The sequence below is a fragment of the Amblyomma maculatum genome, chromosome 2, assembly GCF_055883805.1.
Source record: "Amblyomma maculatum isolate TAMU_Amacu chromosome 2, ASM5588380v1, whole genome shotgun sequence".
NCBI classification, from domain to species: Eukaryota; Metazoa; Arthropoda; class Arachnida; order Ixodida; family Ixodidae; genus Amblyomma; species Amblyomma maculatum.
This window is the reverse complement of record NC_139345.1, coordinates 221,124,538-221,145,565: the sequence shown is the minus strand read 5'-3', so window position 1 is coordinate 221,145,565 and position 21,028 is coordinate 221,124,538. Positions and strand designations below refer to the sequence as shown.

At 44.3% G+C, this 21,028-nt stretch overlaps 1 protein-coding gene across 1 annotated transcript; it reads left to right on the top strand.

Moving 5' to 3' along the window:
- Positions 1–7,986: 7,986 nt before the first annotated feature.
- On the top strand, positions 7,987–8,968 carry LOC146201330 (uncharacterized). The gene is made up of 4 exons (XM_084593012.1): positions 7,987–8,085; positions 8,144–8,315; positions 8,412–8,557; positions 8,607–8,968. The coding sequence occupies exons 1-4, from the start codon at positions 7,989–7,991 to the stop codon at positions 8,807–8,809; spliced, it is 618 nt and encodes a 205-aa protein (XP_084449138.1). The 5' UTR covers positions 7,987–7,988; the 3' UTR covers positions 8,810–8,968.
- The last annotated feature ends 12,060 nt before the right edge of the window (positions 8,969–21,028 follow it).

Genomic DNA, 21,028 nt, shown 5'->3' with positions numbered 1-21,028 from the left:
CCACCGCTTTTCTCTATATTGAACCCATCTTGGTTCTAGCAATTATAATAAAGGAGCTGCAAAGCGCTGCTGCTTGATGTGGGGAATTCTCTGGTTCAGAAAGAGTGCCAAGAACCAACGCATGGAAAGTGAAGTTATTCAATTCAGAAATTTAAAAATACAAGCAAAAAGAAAAAAAATACGCGCCTCCTCACCTGCCTCTACATGGCATATTTCATTAATGAAATGACAGAATTATTCATGGCTTTGTAATGCTAGTTGTTATGCATCGGGTAATTAAGGCACTGATGTAATCTGCAGTGGTGCTATAAGGTTGCGCTTATATAGGTTAGGCATGAGAGGTTTCATTTTTTTAGTTAAGCTCTTCATTATATTGTGAAGTTGTAGAGAAAAAGGCAGAAGTGGTATAAGTTGATTATATATCATGCCGTAAATGTTTGTAAGAGGAGAAGCTTAGAGCTATGGATATCTTTCTTTCCTAGATTTGCTGGTTGGTGGGTGTAGTCCACCATGTAAAATATAGCTAGAGTGGTACACGCGCAGCCCACCACATATGATCACGTCCTAGCAAAACATTCCTTTTGCATTCAAGTCGATAGCCTTATGGGGCACTTCTGTGCTCACTGCTAATTTGTAATGTGTACAGAAATTGCAGCAGCAATGTGAACTGTGCCGAATAAAAAAGCACTAGTAAAAATAGCTTAGTATGAAAGCTTTAATTCATACACAGAACATTCTTCTATGCTGTTTTTACTGGGGTGAGAAAACTTCAAACATTATATTAGCACAATGAAACGTTTTCATTGAACATTCGGCATTAAAGTAGGAAGATTTAAGCATGTTATTTTGGAAAGTGTGGTTGATAGACACATTTGATCTCATCTTGCAGGAGTCTCCTGTAGTGGAAATTCATGAAGATGAGGATGCTGCTATGTCACCAGCTGAAGATTTTCATGTGAGACATCCTGTGAATGATTATTTCTAAAGCAATACAGGGTTGAACCATGAGGCTTTTTTCCAACAGGAAACTTACTCTGAGTGGGCAACATTCGACCATGGCATTGGTGCCACTGTGGAAATTTGTGCTGACCATCTCCCATGCCATCACATGCGTTCGGAGTCACCTGATGCAAACCATGTGCGTAGAATCACTGGCAGAATGATTTTAAAGAATAGCAATTTATATTACCACTTTATTGCTCTGATTCTTATTCAGTTTGGAGAAATTGCTGCAGGAGACCACACTTACTCCAAGAAGAACTGTCACAGTGCCACACAAACTGAGGAGGAACCTGCCCGGCAGCTGAAGTGCAAAAGTGGGTAGTCATTCCTGCCTTCTATATTCAATTTTGTATTGTATTAACTGCTTTAATACAAGCACAGTGCCAGTGCATTTTGAATGCAACCTGTAAAATGTATTCCACTGCTTTTGGGACAACTGAGCTTGCACAAGTATGCATTCTTATTGTGAGTACGTATACCTTTCGGGTTATTGGAGATCACTGATGAACAAACTGCACAGATGTATTATTTTATCTACAGGTCTCATGAATACAGTAAAGCAATGTGGGCTTTACTGTAAATTTCAAGAGTATACGATGGAGGCTTGTAATAGATATTGCAGTTGAGAATATGACAGTGGCGATTCCACAGATTGTTTCTAAAGGAGGAGGGGCTTTTCTACACAAGAATAAAAGAAAATGAAAATGAGTTGTTTTTTATTTATAGCTACAAGAACTTTCATGCACTTTATTCGTAATTAATCATGAATTATATAGCCGTTTTACCATAACTCCTTTGAATATTAATGGCTACATGAGCACTATTCATATAAAATCATTTTAACTTTATCTTACTTCACTTAAATGATAGTGTCAGTAAGCAAAAAAGTAACTAAGTGAAAGGTAAAGGACATGGCCATGTTTTATTACTGTAGCTCTCACTTTTAACAATTTCATACTTTTCACAGATGTTGATTTCACAAAAGAAAATGAGCCCTCTGGTTTTCTTTTTTTATTTCAAAGTGTCTATGACACGAGATGTGCAAACACAAACATTCCACTTTTTATTGTGTTCCAAACACATAATTGCATTTCATCGCTCCACGTTAAGCACTGACAGCAAGATTAGAAGGAGCCTTTAATTGGGTTACTTCTCACTATTTTAAATATTGCTCCTGTCACTTTTTTTTCAGGTGTGCAGGCTGGCATTTTTTGAAGTCTGTTACATCAAAGGGGACACAGACAGAGTCACCGCCATTGCCAGTACAGGAGGAGACATATTGGGGTTCTGGTGTATCTTTTAACCATGAGACTCCCAGGTGCTCTACACCAAATGCAGCGGGTGCTTTTGAAGAGGCCAGAAACCATGAGCCCTCATTTGAGGAATCGTTCATGTAAGTCTTATTGATGTAACAGCAAGTTGTGCTTGTTCAATGAATTTCTGGTACCTGTAAATGGGCAGCAGTCCCGCTAAGTCTATGCAACACTTTGCATCAGCACTGGATTAAGGTGAGGGTTAAGGAAGCTGCAGCCCAGGGCCTCATCTTCAAGGGTAAGAGGAGGGGGTCCATTCATTCTGACCTGCTTCATATGTAAAGACACAAATAATGGAACTTCGAGGGATATGTATGAAGAGAGAAAACCAGGACAAAGAGACTGGACCCTCACCTAATATGACTCAGTCAAGCTTTTGGGAGATCTTTTCGAGCTGCAAAAACAGGATTTCCCCACCACTCTGGGAGGGTCCTTTTTTGTGATGTTTTCTGCACTTGTTTAGGTATTGCAGAGGAGTGAGACATCCTCCATCTTCTGGTCGGGGGCAACATCTAAAAAATGTAACTAGAGCAGTAGATTAGATAAGGAGAAAAATACTTTTCCACCTCCACCATCACTGTTGCCTTACTTCTCTCAAATAGTTCATAGATCACTTTGAGAGAGGAAAATAGGCTGGGCCAGGGTGCATCCTGGACTGTAGTCCCTTAATTGTTATTTTATACTGCCTCGTCTGAGCATTAAGGGCTGTGGTTGTGTTTTGTGTGCTGCAAAACGAATACATCACTCTGGTACTAATCACACCGTGCTTTTTTTTTTACGTTGGTGTAGTTAAGGTGAAATGGCATATTTTGCAGGAGTCTAATATGGAAGAGAGAAGGAACTGCCAAGGGTTGGGGTTGCATCCACTGTAGCCCAGAGCTCCTATTTAATATGTCTCTGCTTTGTATTTACAGAATTGAGCCTCCTTCTGAATCGTCAATGCCAACTCTTCCAGATGTCCATGACGTGACCTATGAACCCTCATTTGAGGAATCATTGACGTAAGACTTCATTCATTTGACTTTGCATACGCAGCGGTACCACTTTCTGAGTATTGTTGCCTGTGCACATTTTGTGCTTGCTTGTTTGTCATGCTTGTATATACACTGCTGTTGTGCTAAGAATGTGTGATGTGTGACACTTTTTGTTTCCAGATATGAGCCTTCTGATGCCCCAGTGGAAGAACGGAAGTTCATTGTTTTTGAAAGTTCACTGCTGGAACTCTTCAAATTGTGCAAGGTGTGCCAGGCGCCAATCAAAGTTTCCACTGCCGTCTGTGGTTCTATGCTTAGAGTGGATGCTATGTGCGCATACAAACATAAAGTAAGCTGGCATAGCCAGCCAATGCTTAAAAGGAAGCCTGTGGGGAGCTTAGGAGCTTAGTCTTATGTGCTGCCATTTGCTTCTCTGGTGCAAACCCAGAAAAGACTTTGAGGCTGATAAAACAAGCAAACATTCAGGTGCCATCAACCCGTATGTTTTATACATACCAACGGATACTCTTCCAGCCTGCCATCCAGCATGTATGTACCCAGCAAAACATACATTTTTTTGCCTTGGTTTAGTTTTTGTTCATTTTGTGAGTAAAAATGTAAATGAAATGTGCATAGTTATTGAGCTAAGACATGAAACAGTGCATCTTGCACGCTTCTAGAGACTCATTTGGCATCGAGCGTAGCGAACTTTTTGATTTTACGGATACCTCCATACAACTGAATTATGTTCCAGGCTTGAAAGAGCATTGAATCTGAGTCGAGGGGGAGCCTCGGTTCGCAAGTCGAGCCAATGTTTCGACAACGGAACTTGTCTTTGTCTGGGCTGAGGTGCCTCTTCAACCCTTGTTCAGTGCTCTTTCATACTGTGCAACCATATTCTTTCTCCCGTTCTACCCATGTTGCAGATTTGGGACACTGAACAAGGCATTGTTTTGAGAAGCCTGAGTGCCCAAGTGGAGTTGGCAGGAGATGGCCGTTGCGACTCCCCTGGATTTTGCGCCAAGTTCCTCACTTACACCTTCATGGACATTTTAACGAACAAAGTCATTCTCTTTGTCCAGGTGCAAGTTGGAGAGGTTGGTTTTCACTATTTTATAATACTTAAAACATTCTTGCTTGCCTATTTTGCTCATGCCATTTTTGCTAAACTGAATCACTTTGTGCAAATCTTTTGTAGAATGACCAGGTCAAAACAAGCAATAACATGGAGAAGTATGGCTTGGTGAAGGGGCTTGAGGACCTGAAAAAACACAATGTGGCAGTAACAACGCTCACCACTGACAGGCACCCTTCAATCAAGAAGCACATGAAAACCAAGGAGCCTGACATTGACCATAAATTCGATACATGGCATGTTGCGAAGAGTAAGTAATTACACCAATATTATTTCCTTTTTATCTCTTCCTTGAAAATTTTCTCAACACTCCTAAAATCTTTTTGCAGGAATATCTGCATTGCTTGTAGTCATCATTCTGTTTGCATACAGCGCAGTGATGATAGAGCAACTTTCTCTCTGCCTAATGTTTTTTGAAGTAGGCAACACAGACATGCCATTAATATGACCCCTGTTTACATGAGCTAATTGAATTATGCACAACTTTTCTAGAAGCTTTGCATGTCCTATGCACTGTCAACGCAGCAAATGTGCGCTTTTGTTATGGAAGAAAAGCTTACCGATGACAAAATTGCACCAGACGTACAACGTTAGCTTTCATAATGTGGCAAGGAGGAGCTGTAGAGTCAAACCTTCGAGCTGCTCAGTTTTAAATAGTACCTCAATGACAGGAAAGTACAGGATGACAGCTGTTATTTAAGGATAGAAGTTTTCATTGTCACACTTGGTTGAGAGCAAATGCATTCAAGAAAGACATTTTTTGGGGTGTTACCTTCTGCCGTCGTATACAACAGTGAAGTTGTACTCCTATAGACGGAGGGCCCTACATGCAAGGTGACTACATAGATATATTGACGATTAGCCAGCTGAAGGACTGAAGATCATTCATAATCGTGAATGAGCGGCCAAACATGTATGATTGGAACTGCTGCGCAGTGAAGATCACAGCAAGGCATTCCTGTTCGGTAAAACTGTAGTTGCACTCTGGCTTGCTAAGAAAGTGGCTTGCATATGCAATAACATACTCTTGGTCGTAGTTACATTTAACAAAAAGGTGCCGATATACCAACACCACCGGCATCAGTGTGGACTTCTGCAGGTGCAGAGAGGCCAAAAGTTGGAGGATAAGATGTGAGTTCAAAAGAAAGTTCCGCTGGTAGAATAAGGCAGACTCGGGCGTCAATTCAAACAAAGCTCCTTCGTCGAGAAGGCACTTCAGTGGATGGGCAGCGTTGGCAAAGCAGTGAATAAAGCATCAGAAGTATGAACATAACCACAAGATATTGCAGGCCTTCTGGACTCTCGCTGTGTTCATCGACGAGATGGCCGAGCACCACCGCTGGATGCTCGCCAATGCGGCACATCCTTAAATTGAAAGCTAGGGTGGCTTATGCTTGAAGTCTAACACACGGACCAAACGTTTGTTATGTTTGTCAAACATTTTACCAAAAACGACATCATCAATGTATCTGCCATTTCATGCTACCCAATACAGTGCCCATAAATCTCAAAAGCTGCAAACGCATTGCAGATTCCAAGTGGCATCACAGTATCTTCAAAACAACCATCCATCACCTTTATATGCATAATGAAGTCATTGTATAGCTCCTCTATCAAAGTGATCATTCTGTGATATTCGCCAAAGTGCCTCGGTGGCTAAGGAAATACTGGTTTCGAGGGATCATATCTTGCAGTTGTCAACTCATTTACCTCTTGTGATTCTGTTTACAGCGATCAAGAAACGGCTAACAGCAGAAAGCAAGAAGACTGCCTGTGCTGCTCTTGTTGACTGGATACAGCCAGTAGTGAACCACCTGTACTGGTGTGCAGCTGTCAGTGCGGGTGATGGACAGTTGCTTGTAGCCATATGGAAAAGTAAGTAAAGTTTGCCGTGGCTATGGGTTGAAAAATTTGTAGGAACACTGCTGTTATGTGTATCTTTTTTATTAGAGGTGCTGCATTAGTACAGTCAGTATATATTTATAGGTTTTACATAGTTTTTCAATATTCCCCAAGACTGTCAATGCAGACTGTGTCATTGATCTTCGCATACTTTAAATTTTCATTGGGTTCTGCAACCTTGTGGAGTACTTCTGACTGCACTCTTAAACTTTTCAAGTATGCGCCAATGTCCATAGAGACAAATTATGAAGTGTTCGCACATTGTACAATCAAATTGGCACTCTCTTTGTGCTCGAGTGCATATTTATAACCACTGATCACATTCTTACAAGTGTTTGAATGTGCGTTCCTGCTTTTCGTGGTGCCCATGAATGTGGTTGCCTGTTCTGGTCCCCACCATATAATGCGCTTGCACAGACTCCATTCTTTCTTTGAGCTCCTGTGAAAACGAGAGGCTGCGCAACTTCCACTATTGGGCGTGAGCGCCACCACTGGAGCGAACGGCGCTAGTGTCGATCTAGGGGAGCAAGTGGGATCACGTGACTCCTTTCACTGCTGCTGGAGCAGACGCTCAATTGAATTTGTGTGTTTTAAAAGCTAACAGTCGCATTTTGGTTGATAACGAGTGCCAGCATTGCACTTTTTGGTCTTGCATAGTTGCTGAGGCTGCTGAAGTTTATTTAAGCTGTTTTTATGGTCCGTTACTGCTCTGTACCCGGACGTAAGCGACAGAACATGGCGCAAGCTCCCATTTCTACCATAAAAATAAGCTCACATAATCTTCGCTAATCAAGATTTGAATGAGCAAAGAAGCGAGTGGCCATTCTAATGCGTGCAGCAGACATTTCACTGATCAAGATTTAGTCCATGGAGTTAGCGCTAAACAGATCGGTGCGCGCATTTTAATTTGTGCTTATCAGTTGTGAAGCTAGTGATCCTATAGCTGGAAGGATGGAAACAATGCTCGCTTCTTCACGGAGCACTATTCTCCTAAAAAAACGTAGGATCGTGCAAAAGCCAGCTTCAGTGTTTTTTTTTCCATAAAAGCAACAGCAATGCTGCAGCCGGTGCGCGTCGTCATCAAAGCTCGCCAACTTCGGCAACTCTAATTCGGTGAAGTACTTTCTTGTCGACTGAGTGGTCTTACTACCTCAAGTTAAGCTTATACAGCCCAGACCGAGGTGTATATTAAATAAATAAATGAACGTAATACTAACGCGGAACTAAACTCTCTGGAAAACCGTTCTACAGCAGCAGTTCAACGCGCATTATCCCACTTTGTCACACGGGCACTTTCGAGAGGTGGCACCACGATATGTCTTTGTGCCCATTACCAACTAGAAGTCATGCACACATACGGTGGTTGCAGCAGGCATGTGATAAGTTCAGTAAGAGAAATGTGGAAGGGGCCTGTGCCTTTCAATGGAAAGTCTCATTACGCTGATGATAACTAGACTGTTACAGAGGCTTCAAACATATGTCGGAAAACGCTTTTACAAAAGCAACACTTGACTTGTTTTGATAGCTACTGCTCTTGCAATTTCATTGTCCAATACATCAGGCAAATTTTTTTTGCCAGGTCTCATTGAGGATGTAAATATCACTTTTTGGTCACTGTCCTTTGTGTTGTGGCAATATTTACCACTGAAACTTTCTTTAGGCATGCTCAACCACGTCATCAATGTGCACATTGGTCACGGGGATGTTTATCCAAGGTGCCTGCATCATAACATACCGAATGGGAAGTGGCTGCTGCCAGGTAAAGTTACACATGTGGCACACTTATGCAGTCTGCTGAAGAAAGCAAACATTTCCAGGTACCCCACCTTATTCGCGACTTGTGGCGATCGCTCTGGACAAGTCATTGCTAAAATATATCGAGCAGCTCTCATCTTTTGGGCAGACTTCGAGCCTTGAGTCGGACCACAGCCTGATAACCAGATTTGCCCCAACGTCCGTGGCTTTCACACCCGAGATGATGTTTGCAAGGTATGTTCAAGGTGTAAGATTCCACCGTGCATTAAAGGCCAAGGAAAGTTTCTTCCGTGTGCAAAGAAGTTATTAACTGTGATATGGAATTTTCAGAACGCAGTTGGCAGCTCTGCACCAGAATGAAAATGCAGGCCGACTGCAAGCAACCACCGCAAGTGGTGAGCCCAAATGGAAAAGGAAAATGCAGCGTGCAAAAAAAGATGAAGTTGTCTGCCCAGTGACGACAAAGGCAACCTATGGTATGTAAAGCCAACTGCACAGTGCCATTAGTAACATCATCTTTTTCAGCTTATGTGGACAAGCTCATTGAAGAGATGCTGCACCACTGTGCCAGGTGTGCTTCATTCAAGAAGGCAGACTCTGAACTCAGGAGAAGAAGCACTGAAAAGCTGCCAATGGTGCAGCTAAATCAAGCAAGGAAGTCAAAGGCAGAGCTAGTGACTGTGCATCGGTCCCGGTTTTCTAAGCATACACCGGCTCCTTCACATTGATGGCATGCCCACCAGCTTGTGTGTGACCTGGTTTTTGGATTGGCTTGGTTTTGGTTTGTGGGGTTTAATGTCCCAAAAGGACTCAGGCTATGAGAGATGCTGTAGTTGCGGGCTCCAGAAATTTCCACCACCTGGGGTTCTTTAACATGCACTGACATTGTACAGCACACAGACGCCTCGCTTTTTGCGTCCATCAAATAGTGGCCACCGAGGCCAGGACTAGATCCCGCCTTCTTGGGCACGGCAGATGAGCGCCCTAACCACTGCACTGCGCTGGCGGGGCAGGATTTTATGGGCATCCGCTTTCTGTCAATTCAAGGTCGCCTCTTCTCCATAAACTGCTCTACTTCTGCTTCAGTGATCCCGGGGGCCTTTTTTGAGAGACTGCACTGTTGGCTTTGATGCTGAGAGCATGCTGCTGCTGTCTCGGCCACCAAATGTGGCATCCTGCAGCCATCCCCGTTTTATCCTTTCCTGGGTGACTTTCGTGAAGCACACTCCGGACTTCACTCCAAATGATACTGGTATGACAGCCCTGTCTTATGATACCACGCAGTCGTCCTGCACCGAGCTCTTGAGCACTCGTCTTGAAACCGGGAATCCTTCTCGGTGGTTTGTTCTCTGTTTGCTGTCTTCTTCCTTGATGCCGACATCATACACAAAACTTTTAATGCATCCAACGCCTTGAATAATAGCTTTTCTTGAACTTTCTTGGACTGCATTCTGTCTTAGTACAGGTGTGACGTCAGTATCGACGATTCGGAATTTCACCTTAATGATTTGACCTCTTACAGCACAGGTTCCTCTGACTTCAGGCATCACTTAGATCTTATGTTTGGTGTATGTTTATATTCTCCTGACGTTAGATGGTTGCATGTGCAGTCTCATCCCATTTTTTTGGCAATTTTTTCTGAGGTAATATGTTGCACTGTGCCTCTGTGTCCAGCTTAGCTTCATGGGGACCTAGTGTCATCGCCCCCCCCCCCCATAACGATGAACAGTGGGGCGGGATCCCCTTTATGGCTACCAGTCGTGCATCTATGAGGTTTGAGAACAGAGTTAAATGTTAAGCCGGTCAACCAGTGAAGTAAGTGTTTGGGCATTGTGATTGAGAAATAAGTTCAACAAAGTAACTTTTTTTTTTTTGCAAACACTTGGATATTTATAGCGAGTACTCCAAATTGCACTGCATAATAATAATAAAAAAGAATATGACACAATCCATGACACCACAACACGAATACTGTGATAAAAGAAGACTATAAAGGCCTTAATATATTTAGAATACTTGTTGTGTTATCTTTATAGTCTTTTATCGCAGTATTTGTTCACTGTCAGTATTTCCTCTTGTCATTTACCGAGTCGTCTTATATCCCAATCATGTCTTTTTTTTTTCTCCTACTATGCAATATACACAAGTGTCAGCCCGTGACGTCAGTGGAGATGCGGCGGCGCTGGCGACAGCAGTGACTCGTGGTATAGGCAAAACATAGGCCGTCTGCATTGGATGCATGGTGCTTGCTGTGTTTCCGAGCACAATTCCCGATATTACTGCAATGTGTGGTGCGTTTTGATGCGCCACAGGGCACAAAAAAGAAAATGGTATCTCTTCTCACTTGTTTCTTGCGGTCGGATAAAGATGAGAGCGAATGACAGAGGCTTTGAGCGCAACAATTGTAGACCCTTCGACGGCAGATTGCCTTGGCAGTTAACGTGCGTTGCACTTCTGCACTGAAACTTGATCAGTTCTTTTGCAACTCTTAATTGTCCTGACTGCTTTTCGGCCACATGGCGAATAGCGCAATAACAAACGCCTGCAGCTCGTTCACGTTTTGGTGTATATACTACCAGACCATAAGAAGTTTAGGCGTGATATTCCATGCGCGTATGATCTTAATCCAATGCAGCTAGGAAACCGCGCTGTGAGTTCCATTCATCTGCGGTACTACCCGCGTACATATTTTTGTACAAAAAAGGACACAAAAGCTGCTGCAAACGCAACTGCAGTTACCTTGAGCGGTCACTCCAGCGTGATATTGCTGAAACAGGCCAATAGTTGCGAAGTAGCTTTTCTCTGTTTTCACTTTCCCGAATTCCAACGAGTGACGCGCACTTCATCAACGGTCCTTGAAATCGAGTGAACATCGTTAGGATCCGGACAAAGTCAAGCAGCGCTATTTCTCAGAGTATTAAATTTTATTTTTAAGGTCATTAAGATCATAATGAACGAATTAACCACGTACAACCAGCTCTTATTGAGCAAGATATTTAAATGTGGTATATAAGGTACATTAAGTTTAATGTCCTAAAGTAGAATTGACTGTGAGGGATGAAAAATAAGCAGAATAAGATGACGCGCATTTGAATAAAAATTGCACCAATATATTAAAAAATGCTCAGTAGATCGCGCAAATTGTGGTGCAAGTGATCGCAGACATTGTGGAGAACATTGCATTTGCGCTCATAACAAGAAAACAAAAATACAGCATTCTTCGAGCCTTCATGTATATATTAACCTGTGAATGACCCTGACTATGTCTGTGCGATAATAACGATATTAAACAGACGTCGAACGTCTGTTTATCCAGCAGGATAAAACAAGTTGGCAGCAGGATAAAACAAGTACTAGGCGAATGTTACAAAGAACTAGAAGATTGAGTTGTTCTTGTTCAGTGAAATTCTATGACCTAATTTGCTGGTATACAGTGAGCTAAAATATGATTTCTAGTTCAATATAGTTGCCGGTAATATTGTTGTTTAGAGTGAAGGTGCTTGGAGCAGCAGAAAACTACCCATCAAAATAGTCGTCATATGAAAAATGCACTTCCAATCATTTATATCATCGTCCTTGCATGCGCTAACAATAGGCCCGGAAGTTGGGCAATGTTCACAATATATTAGTTTTTCTTATATATAGTGATTTCTCGTTTTCATTTAATTTAATCAGCCACTACAGTCCAACGTTGCTGTAGCCACGCGCTGTTGAGGCCACGGAGAAGGAAGCCAATGCAGTGCTGTTCGTCACGTAATTCCAGCAGTAATTGGCTAGTAAAGTGTTGAACCACTCTCCAGACATAGACCAAACTATTTCTACGCACAAGCAAAGCTTACGCCTCAGAATATTTGCACGTGCGAACTGGTTTCGAAGGCGGCGTCGCTTGGCGCAGTGTAGGCACGCTGCGTTTTGCTTACACCCCTTGTCGCTGCCGATCGCAGCGCCACCTTTGTTTACAAACATGACGCTTGCTTATAGTTTGGACTACTCGGTATAATTATCCAAGTGTTTGTAAAGAAACAGTGACTTCTTTGCATGCATTCATCAATCACACACCGACACACATACTTCACGGGTTGACCGGCTTAACTTTTAACTGTGTTCTCAAACCTCATAGACGCACAATGGATAACCGTAAAGGGGATCCTGCACCTCACTTCACCATATGGTGGGGGGATCACACTGAGTTACCATCGTTGAAGAGAATTTCTTTTTGCCTCATTGCCCCATTTTTTTTCCATCTTCAATTCTGACACGTACAGTTCTGCATTTTCTTGACCCTCGACAGAGTGCACTTGATACTGAGCATTATATCTGTTCATGGTGCACTGTGGCAACGTTCCCCTTGTTTAGACATTTATGATACTGCTTGGCATAAGCTGGGCATTCTTTAGGTACCCTCTGCAGAATTTGCACACGAGTTCTAGTTATCCCGACTTACTTTTTTTGTGGCATTTTTACCTCCGTGGTTGTCCTCCTTTTATTTTTCTTTACTTTTGTCTTCACTTTTTGGGCTTTTTGAAAATCTCTTTTCAAGCTTTGTGAGGCCACGCCTTCTAAAGGTGCACAAGGACCCACTTACAGTTGATTACCAGCACAGAAGGACGATGAAGACATTGTGGTTAGACTGGAAGCCAAACGGATTGTTCAGAAACTTGAGCCAAGTGAACAAGAACAATCTTATGAGGTGGTTCGGAAATACAGGGTCACTGCCTGAGGTTATATTCGCCTCAAGTTTCCTTTGGCTGACAATGCAGTAATTAGATTTAGAGTTGCAGATCTGAATTTCATTGATACTATGTCATTTCAGAATGTTCTTTTTTTTGTGTGGAGCGATTTCCGGTTTTTCTGCCACTAAAGCAGCAAGATTAGAAAAACCAAGCTTTGAATTCTCTCGGAATGGAATATGTCAAACTTCAGGCATTTGACATTCCTCAAAATGTGCTACAAGAGGAACGTGCTGACAATCAGCGGAGTGCCATGTCCCAGCTGAAAAGCGTAGATGGGCAAAAGAAATTTAGCCGTATCTCAGCAGTAATTTTCGGAATTCTCTGTATACCACACAACAATGCTGAATGTGAGAGGCAGTTCAGCATGGTAAAAAAAAAAAAATCGCCCAGTTTCGATCATCTGTGTCCGACACAACCGTCGGTCACATTCTTTGGCAAAATGTTGTAGGGGCGACCATTTGAAGGAATTTCGCAAAAAGGCCAGCATCTGCTACTGCGAAGATCCCCCACAGGGAAGAGTAATGTGGCACGTCTGCTGTGGTTTGCACACAAAAACATGATTCCCACTCATTTGAACTAAAATGAAAAGCAACTCGGTCATTATAAATGACTGGTAAATGCCCCCCTCCCCCTCTCCTATCAGATCTCCCTAATGCCTTTTCTGTGAACCTGGCAGGTATGCATACGTGTCGCTACCTACATCAGTGGCAAAATTTCAATGTTCGGACTGTATTTTGTGCCCTAGGATTATGAAGCAATTTGCTGTCTGTTGCATTATAAGGTGAGCATACTTATTAGTGCTGTAGGGGGTGTGTTTATTCAGTCCACGCAGAGGGATTCAGCTGCTCAGGATGAATTCGCAGCGGAGCGTCAGGCGTATCGAATCACGAAGACAAACGACCAACTTCTTCGTCCTCGAGAGCGCCAGCACGCGATGCATGTCAGTGGCAATAACGATGAAGATTACCACACCACAGTTTCCCCCCGGGCAGAGAAGGAGTCATCCTGGCGACTCATGGAGCCGAAAGTACAGACGGATCGTAGTATGGCTTGATTCGGTCCACATGAACTATTTCGCGTCCACGGCGACGCAAGTCCGCAGAGGTCGTAACGGGCTCAACTACGTAGTTGACAGGATATGTCTTTTTGAAGGACTCGGTATGGACCGTGATACCAAGCAAGAAGCTTCTTTGAAAGGCCGGCGGTTGTGGCAGGAACCCAGAGCCACACCAAGGAGTTGGGTGCATAAGAAGGAGCCTCGCCAGTGTCACGATGGTGTTTTTGTTGCCACTGGTTTTCCTTTGTAAGCGAGCGAGCTAGCTGGCGGCATTCTGCGTACTGGGCGGCGTCCGAGAGTGGCGTTGATTCAGAAACATCAGGGCGGTAGGGCAAAAGCGCAGACCTGACCGATAAATGACATGAATGTCATACTCCTGGAGACGGAGAGCCCAGCGAGCAAGGCGACCACATGGGTCTTTCAGAAAGGCGAGCCAGCACAAAGCGTGGTGATCGGTCACAACATAAAACGGTCGGCCATACAGATAGGGACGAAATTTCCCGACGGCCCAAATAATGGCCAAACATTCCCTTTCTGTGACTGAATAATTAGACTCTGCGTTCGTCAATGTTCGGCTGGCGTATGCCACAACATACTCGCTGAAACCAGGCTTACGTTGGGTAAGGACGGCACCAAGCCCAATACCGCTGGCGTCAGTGTGGATATCCGTAGGCGCAGTCGGATCAAAGTGGCGTAGAATGGGAGGCGAAACCAAAAGGCGACGTAAAGTGTTAAAGGCTTTGTCGCAGGCTGGAGTCCAGGAAAAAAGGTCGGAGCTACCGGCAAGGAGCTGGGTCAGAGGAGCGATGATAGAGGCGAAGTTCAAGATGAAGCGTCGAAAGTAGGAGCAGAGGCTGATAAAGCTCCGGAGCTGCTTCAGGGAGGTTAGCTTCGGAAACTCTGCAACTGCGCGAAGTTTCGTGGGATCAGGAAGAATGCTGTCCTTAGAGACTACGTGGCCTAGAATTTTGAGTTTTCGAGCGGCAAAGTGGCACTTCTTCAAATTCACTGAAGCCTAGCGTCGGCGAGGCACGTGAGGACATGCTTTAGGCGGAGAAGGCGAGTAGAAAAGTCGGTGGAAAAAACTACGATGTCATCCAGATAACAAAGACAGGTCTGCCACTTGAGTCCACGAAGAACAGTGTCCATCAGGCACTTGAAAGTAGCTGGGGCATTGCAAAGGCCAAAGGGCATAACGTTGAACTCGTATAAGCCGTCCGGTGTTATAAAGGCAGTTTTCGAGCGGTCATCATCAGCCATCGGTACCTGCCAGTAGCCAGAGCGCAAATCTAATGAGGAGAAATACTCGGCTCCCTGTAAACAGTCCAAGGCATCGTCTATTCGCGGCAGAGGATAGATATCTTTGCGCGTGATCTTGTTTAGTCTATGGTAATCGACGCAAAACCGGATGGAACCATCTTTCTTGGTGACCAAAACAACCGGAGAAGCCCATGGACTGTTAGATGGCTGTGTGACGCCCCGGCGAAGCATGTCGTCCACATTATCAGCAATGACTTGGCGCTCAGAGGCTGACACGCGATAAGGATGCTGTTGTAAAGGTGTGTTTGTACCAGTGTCGATTGTGTGCGTGAGGACAGACGTGCGACCCAGAGCAGTGTGAGGAAGGTCAAAGGTAGAAGTGAAGTTCTGTAGAAGACCAGCGAGCTGATCGTGTTGTGCGGGTGGAAGATCTGCGTCAATAGCTTGTTGAAGAACATCGGGTGGTGTCGAAGCGGTCGCTATATCGTAAGAGCTGAGAACATTAACGTCTAATGAAGTAGGCGTGGCAGGAAGAGTATTTACAAGCGCGGGATCAAGTTCTTCAATACGACCGAGACACTCGCCGTGTAGCAGGACTGACGGGCACGAAAATGGATTTGAGACGTACATTGCACTAAGGCCGTCTTCGAACTTGAGGACAGCAAATGGAAGCAGGAACAAATAACCCTTCGTTAAGGGCATAATGGTTTAGTTGCTGCTATAGTTATTTACTACAGCATTTCTTGAGATGTTGGTGCTGTTGGAAAAGATGTTATGTGAAAGAAATTCTGCACTTAACACAAATTGAGAAGAGCACTTTTTATTCATTTTTTTAGAGTTCAGGATACTTAAATTCATGGTAGGTCAGAGACGGAAATGTCTTTCTGATCATCCATACGGCACATGCCGGTATAACCTTCCGGTTGCCTTGGCCAAGCCGGCCCCACATCCACCTTGTAAACTGTCGATATGCTGTGTATCGATATTTTCTGTAATGAATAAAGTTACATATGTATGCTTTTTTTCTGCTTCTCTGCAACGTAGAAGCCTATAGACATTAGGAACGCAACAGTCATCATTGTGCAGCATTATCACTTAATTTCACAGTTCGAAAATGACTGTCATGCAACTGCACTATCTTATAGGTACAGCTCGAAAGCTTATGTGGCATATGTGATTTTTCAGCATTGTCAGCACACACTTCTAGTGTGAACAAAAGTACAAATATCCCTGCTTTGTAAATGAACTATTACTTGTGTGCATTAAAGGATGAAATGTTCTTTCTGGGATGATGTCCATTGTTTTCTTAAAATTGCCTTGCCAAGTGAGAGCCTTGAATTATATCCACAGGATAGGCTGAATGACACACAGTACTGGGTGGTTTTTTGAACCATTTACAAACCAAGATACAAATCTTTGTGGTTTGTGCAGGTGAGTTTTTCAGCAAAGCAAACATTTGTTTGTTCCAGACCTTGGGATTAGACAATTAACTGAAGTGAACTAAGCAACCTATTTTTAATTTTGAGAGGCAATATTGCAAAATAAAGGTCCACAGCAACAATGGTAAGTCCCATTTTTTATTTTACATCTGCAGTGTGGTTAGAAATCACAAGTGTAGAAGGTGTGCATTTGATGGCCCACTGAGTTGGCTTCCCTGCATTATTTGTGATGCTAGAAGTACATGTATTCGTTAAGTAGCAATTGTAATATATTGTGAATCTGAAATGGTGGAAAGCCAACTGTGCAACCTTTATTTTATATACCCGAGCATTTATTACAATATTGCTTTTTCAGTTGAAAGTTCATATAGTTCATTTTAATTACTAACAAAGCTCTACAACATATCACATCTGCAGGCCTTGCTGTACAGCTCGCCTGCCGAAACCGCGGAGACGCGTATCACTGGTACTTCTAAAACAGTTTGTAAATGGTTTAAAACATACACAGCTGCGCGTAGGCATGACTTTATTTTTAGCCTATAATATGCACGTGTGAAATTGCCGGCCTGGCTGGAGCTCCGGCGGGCGCAAGTCAGTTTGATTAAAGTTGTTTCGACTCGCTAATGAATTGGCTGTTCCCGCATTCCCCGGCGCTGGGCGACCGTGAGTAAGCGTACGTTCCAGCTAGGGAGCGACACATACATGCAGTAGGTCATCGTTGAACAGAACAGCGACTTGCGCTGAAAGCATTTTAACTACTCGCGAATAGCATGCCATGTGCGTGTTTGCGCAGCACAACGAAATGGTTCACTTACTTGCGAATGTCCACTTCTGGCTCTTCGCCCCTCTCGACGAGTTCGCAATATGCGACTCGTAATACTTCTGTGTCCAGGCACAGCGTAAAAAAATATTCATCCTCGCATATGCACTGTGCGCTGCGCGCTGTGCACTGCGACATGTGCCGGCAGCACACTGGTTATGTCGCTGTCGGCATCGCGCGGCACCGGTCACATCGACACCTGCAGTAAAATCGCATGGGTGTTTACAGTCATTGAAGAGCAAACAAATATAGGGAGAATGAGGGGCTCGTTATGAGATAAATACGAGGGGACCAACAGGCAACACGTGTTTACAATTTTCTTTTTTCATAAAGGAATACTGAATTCGTGCAGATTATAGCAATAATAGTTGGCTGCCTGTTATATACAAACTCACGCCCTTCGATATAAAGTCGTTATAATATTTATGAGCTGCTATTTAATATATTTACCAATCTGTGTCATCGCCGCACGCGGGGTCTTCAGGCGGCGGTGTTGGGCCTGCCTCTTCATCGACTTCACCAGCGCAGCTCGCTGGACTGGGCGACCTCGCTTCTGTTGGGGTGTCCGCGTATGGCAGGATACTCAACTCCTGGCTGCGTCGCAGGAGCTCGCGCTCCGTATCTGTCGTCTCGGGAAAGCTCATTTTCTCGCGGAGACGACAGAGAGTGAAGAGAGCAAAAGCGTCTGCTGCAAACCCACGTGGCTGTTGTTGCCATGGAAATGACGCCGTCAAAAAGCGCGGATACTTGTCGACTTGAACAAGCCACCATTGCGCGCAAGCTTCCGCTACGTCAGCATCAGGTCGTGTTTCAATTGGAGGCGCCCTGGTCAGCCTTTGGGAGAGTGAAATGAGCGAGGGTATCCCTCTCAAGGGTGGTGTTTTCGTTTGCTTATATTTTTAATTTTGTAAAATCAATAACTCTCGTTTTCATGAACCGATTTCGATGATCTTTCTTTGGTTGATATTGAGACTGCACAAGGAACCTCCTGGAGGCAAAAATTAGCCGCTTGTATAACGTCGCGGTGCCCCTTTAAGTGTCACAGGATAGCGGCGACAATGCTTTCGTCGCATCACATACCTGGTTTTGTTCTATATGCTGCGCGTCACTTTCCTCAGCCAAGTCTCCTGTCCGAAGCCTCAGGGGTTTCATCCGAGGCGCAGTAACCGGCATTGAATTTCTACGAGTCTGGCGCATGCAATATTCCTCGCCTGGATAATGGCCTTTACAGAGCATATGCTGGCTGGTAGTAGCGTCACTCGCAGTCCAACCAGAAGACAACAAATTCACCACGGATCTCGTGTCCGCCTTTAGTGTAAAACGGATAGCGGCGACAATGCATTCGTCGCTCGCAGAGACCGGTTTTTGTTCTACATGCAGCGCGTCACTTTGCTCGGCCATGTCTCCTGTCGGACCTTTAAAGCGGTTTCATCGATGGCGCAGCAATCTGCATTGAATTTCAACAAGGCTGACGCATGCTATATTCCTTACCAGATTAGTGGCCTTCCACCAAGCATATATACTGGCCGGTGGCATCGTCACTTGCAGTCCCACCAGAAGACTACAAAAGCGCAAGGGCTCTCGCGTCCGCCTTTTGTGTACACGTGAAAGCGGCGACAATGCGTTCGTTGTTCACAAATCCGTTTTTGTCACTTTGCGCATCACTTTGCTGGGTCATGTCTCCTGTCCGAACCTTCAGCGGTTTAATTGGTGGCGCTGTAACCGCACTGAAGTTCGACGATGGTGTCGAATTCTATATTCCTCACCTAGATAGTAGGCTTTCACCAAGCATATGTTGGCTGGCGGCATCGTCACTGCCAGCCCCACTAAAAGACTACAAAAACACTAGGGATCTTGCGTCCGCCTTTAGTGTACACGTGATAGCGGCGACAACGCGTTCGTCGCTCACAGACCCATTTTTGTTCTATATGCCGCACTTCACGTTTACCGACCTATTCTCCTCTCCGAAGCTTCCGCCGTTTCATCAGTGGAGTAGTAACCGACATTTTATTTCTAAGACGTTGGCGCATGCTATAGACCTTTTCACGGGGGCGCTTCTGACGTTCTGGCGTCGTGAGTACGCATCAATGTTGCCTGTTTGGGCTGGACTGTGACTTGCCTCGCGCTTGCAATGTGAAGCGGTGGGTATCCGTCGACGTTTGCATTTATTTTCTTCGCGAATGACTTACCCTCGCAAATAATGGCATACGCCAATCGCAAGTCTACAGGGCAGCACTGCGCTGTGTATGGGTGTACCAACAACCAGCGGAAGAGAACGATTTTGGGGACTGAAGTGTGCCCACAACACAGCACTCCGCGGGAGCACTGCCGATGTGACATGTTTACGTTGCACCGGTTTCCTGCATCACCCGATATGCGAAGGCAGTGGATAGCTGCAATCAACCGGAAAGATTTTGCAGTGAGTTCGTGGTCGCGGGTCTGCTCACGACACTTCGTCGGCGGAATTAAGACCGACGTGAACGCTGTGCCCGCGCTGCACTTGGGCTACCAGAGAAAGGTGAGTTCCTCGTTTTTGCTTTGAAACGCGAACATTCTGATTTTAATTAGCGTTCTGATTCTCTGTAGGTGGTTACGGGACGGCGTCGCCTGGTGAGGCAAGAATACATACCGCCAGCTAAAAAGGTACTCAAGTGAGCCATTCCAATGGTCGTTATAATGACTTCTGCGGCTTGTTTTGCAGACAAAACGTGAACTCCACGAAGAGACTGCAAGAACATCTGACGGTGGGCTCTTAGATTCTGGACACGAAGCTCCAGAACACGAGGTCAGTTTGGGGCCGATGTTAACAACGCTTGAAAAAAAAAAAGTCGGACGTGGAAAAGTTGCTGCGTTAGCGACAGACTGCGATATAGTTAATTAACTACGTGATGAAATTGAGCCGAATAACGAAAAACACAGGGAGCAGTGAAGACACTCTGGCAAGTGCTACTCAGTGGCTTTTGATTTAGTATTTCAGCAACTGATTTTTGTGCAGTGCGAGCACCTCAGGCAATAAATACATGACAGTGTTAGAAGCCTGCAGTGCACCGGGAGAATAGCAAATAAGTATCTCGTCTTAGAGGAAACGGCAAGTAAAATATTTATTTTATACTCCAGGAAGGCCATATCTTGAATGAACAATTTCATACGGGAATTTCAAAATACTTCCAGCCACTTTGTGGGACATGCACGCACCCCACCACAACCTCATCAAAGTGTGCACTGAGAGATAATCTGACTCCTGGAGCAAGTTCGATTCACTGAGACTATGATGAAGCTCTTAAATGTATTGCGCTTGAAAGAGCTGTCATTACTATCATTTATATACCAGCATTAATCTAGAGAAATATTGCTGTGCATGAGTTTACTTTTTCAAAATAAGTTCCGATATGGTAACAGAGAGCTTAGTTTTGATTTTCAAATAAGGGCGAGGATATAAGTTTTGACCATTAGCTGCGTATGCATGGGAACAATCGGTGTAAGAACACAAGGATACTAAGAAAATAACAAACATACAGTGCAGTTTTCTGGATCCGAATTTGTCATGTGGTATAGGTGGGCTTGTTGGTTTTGCGTGATGAAATAAAGCGGTCGCGAAAATGCATAAAGTCTGTCACTGCAGAGTGCGGAGGGGCAAT

Excerpts from the sequence above, each read along its gene's own strand:
- LOC146201330 (XM_084593012.1), top strand. The coding sequence starts at position 7,989 with ATGCTCAACCACGTCATCAATGTGCACATTGGTCACGGGGATGTTTAT. Across the intron at positions 8,086-8,143 it reads TGGGAAGTGGCTGCTGCCAG|GTACCCCACCTTATTCGCGA; the intron begins GTAAAGTTACAC and ends AAACATTTCCAG. Across the intron at positions 8,316-8,411 it reads CCCGAGATGATGTTTGCAAG|AACGCAGTTGGCAGCTCTGC; the intron begins GTATGTTCAAGG and ends TGGAATTTTCAG.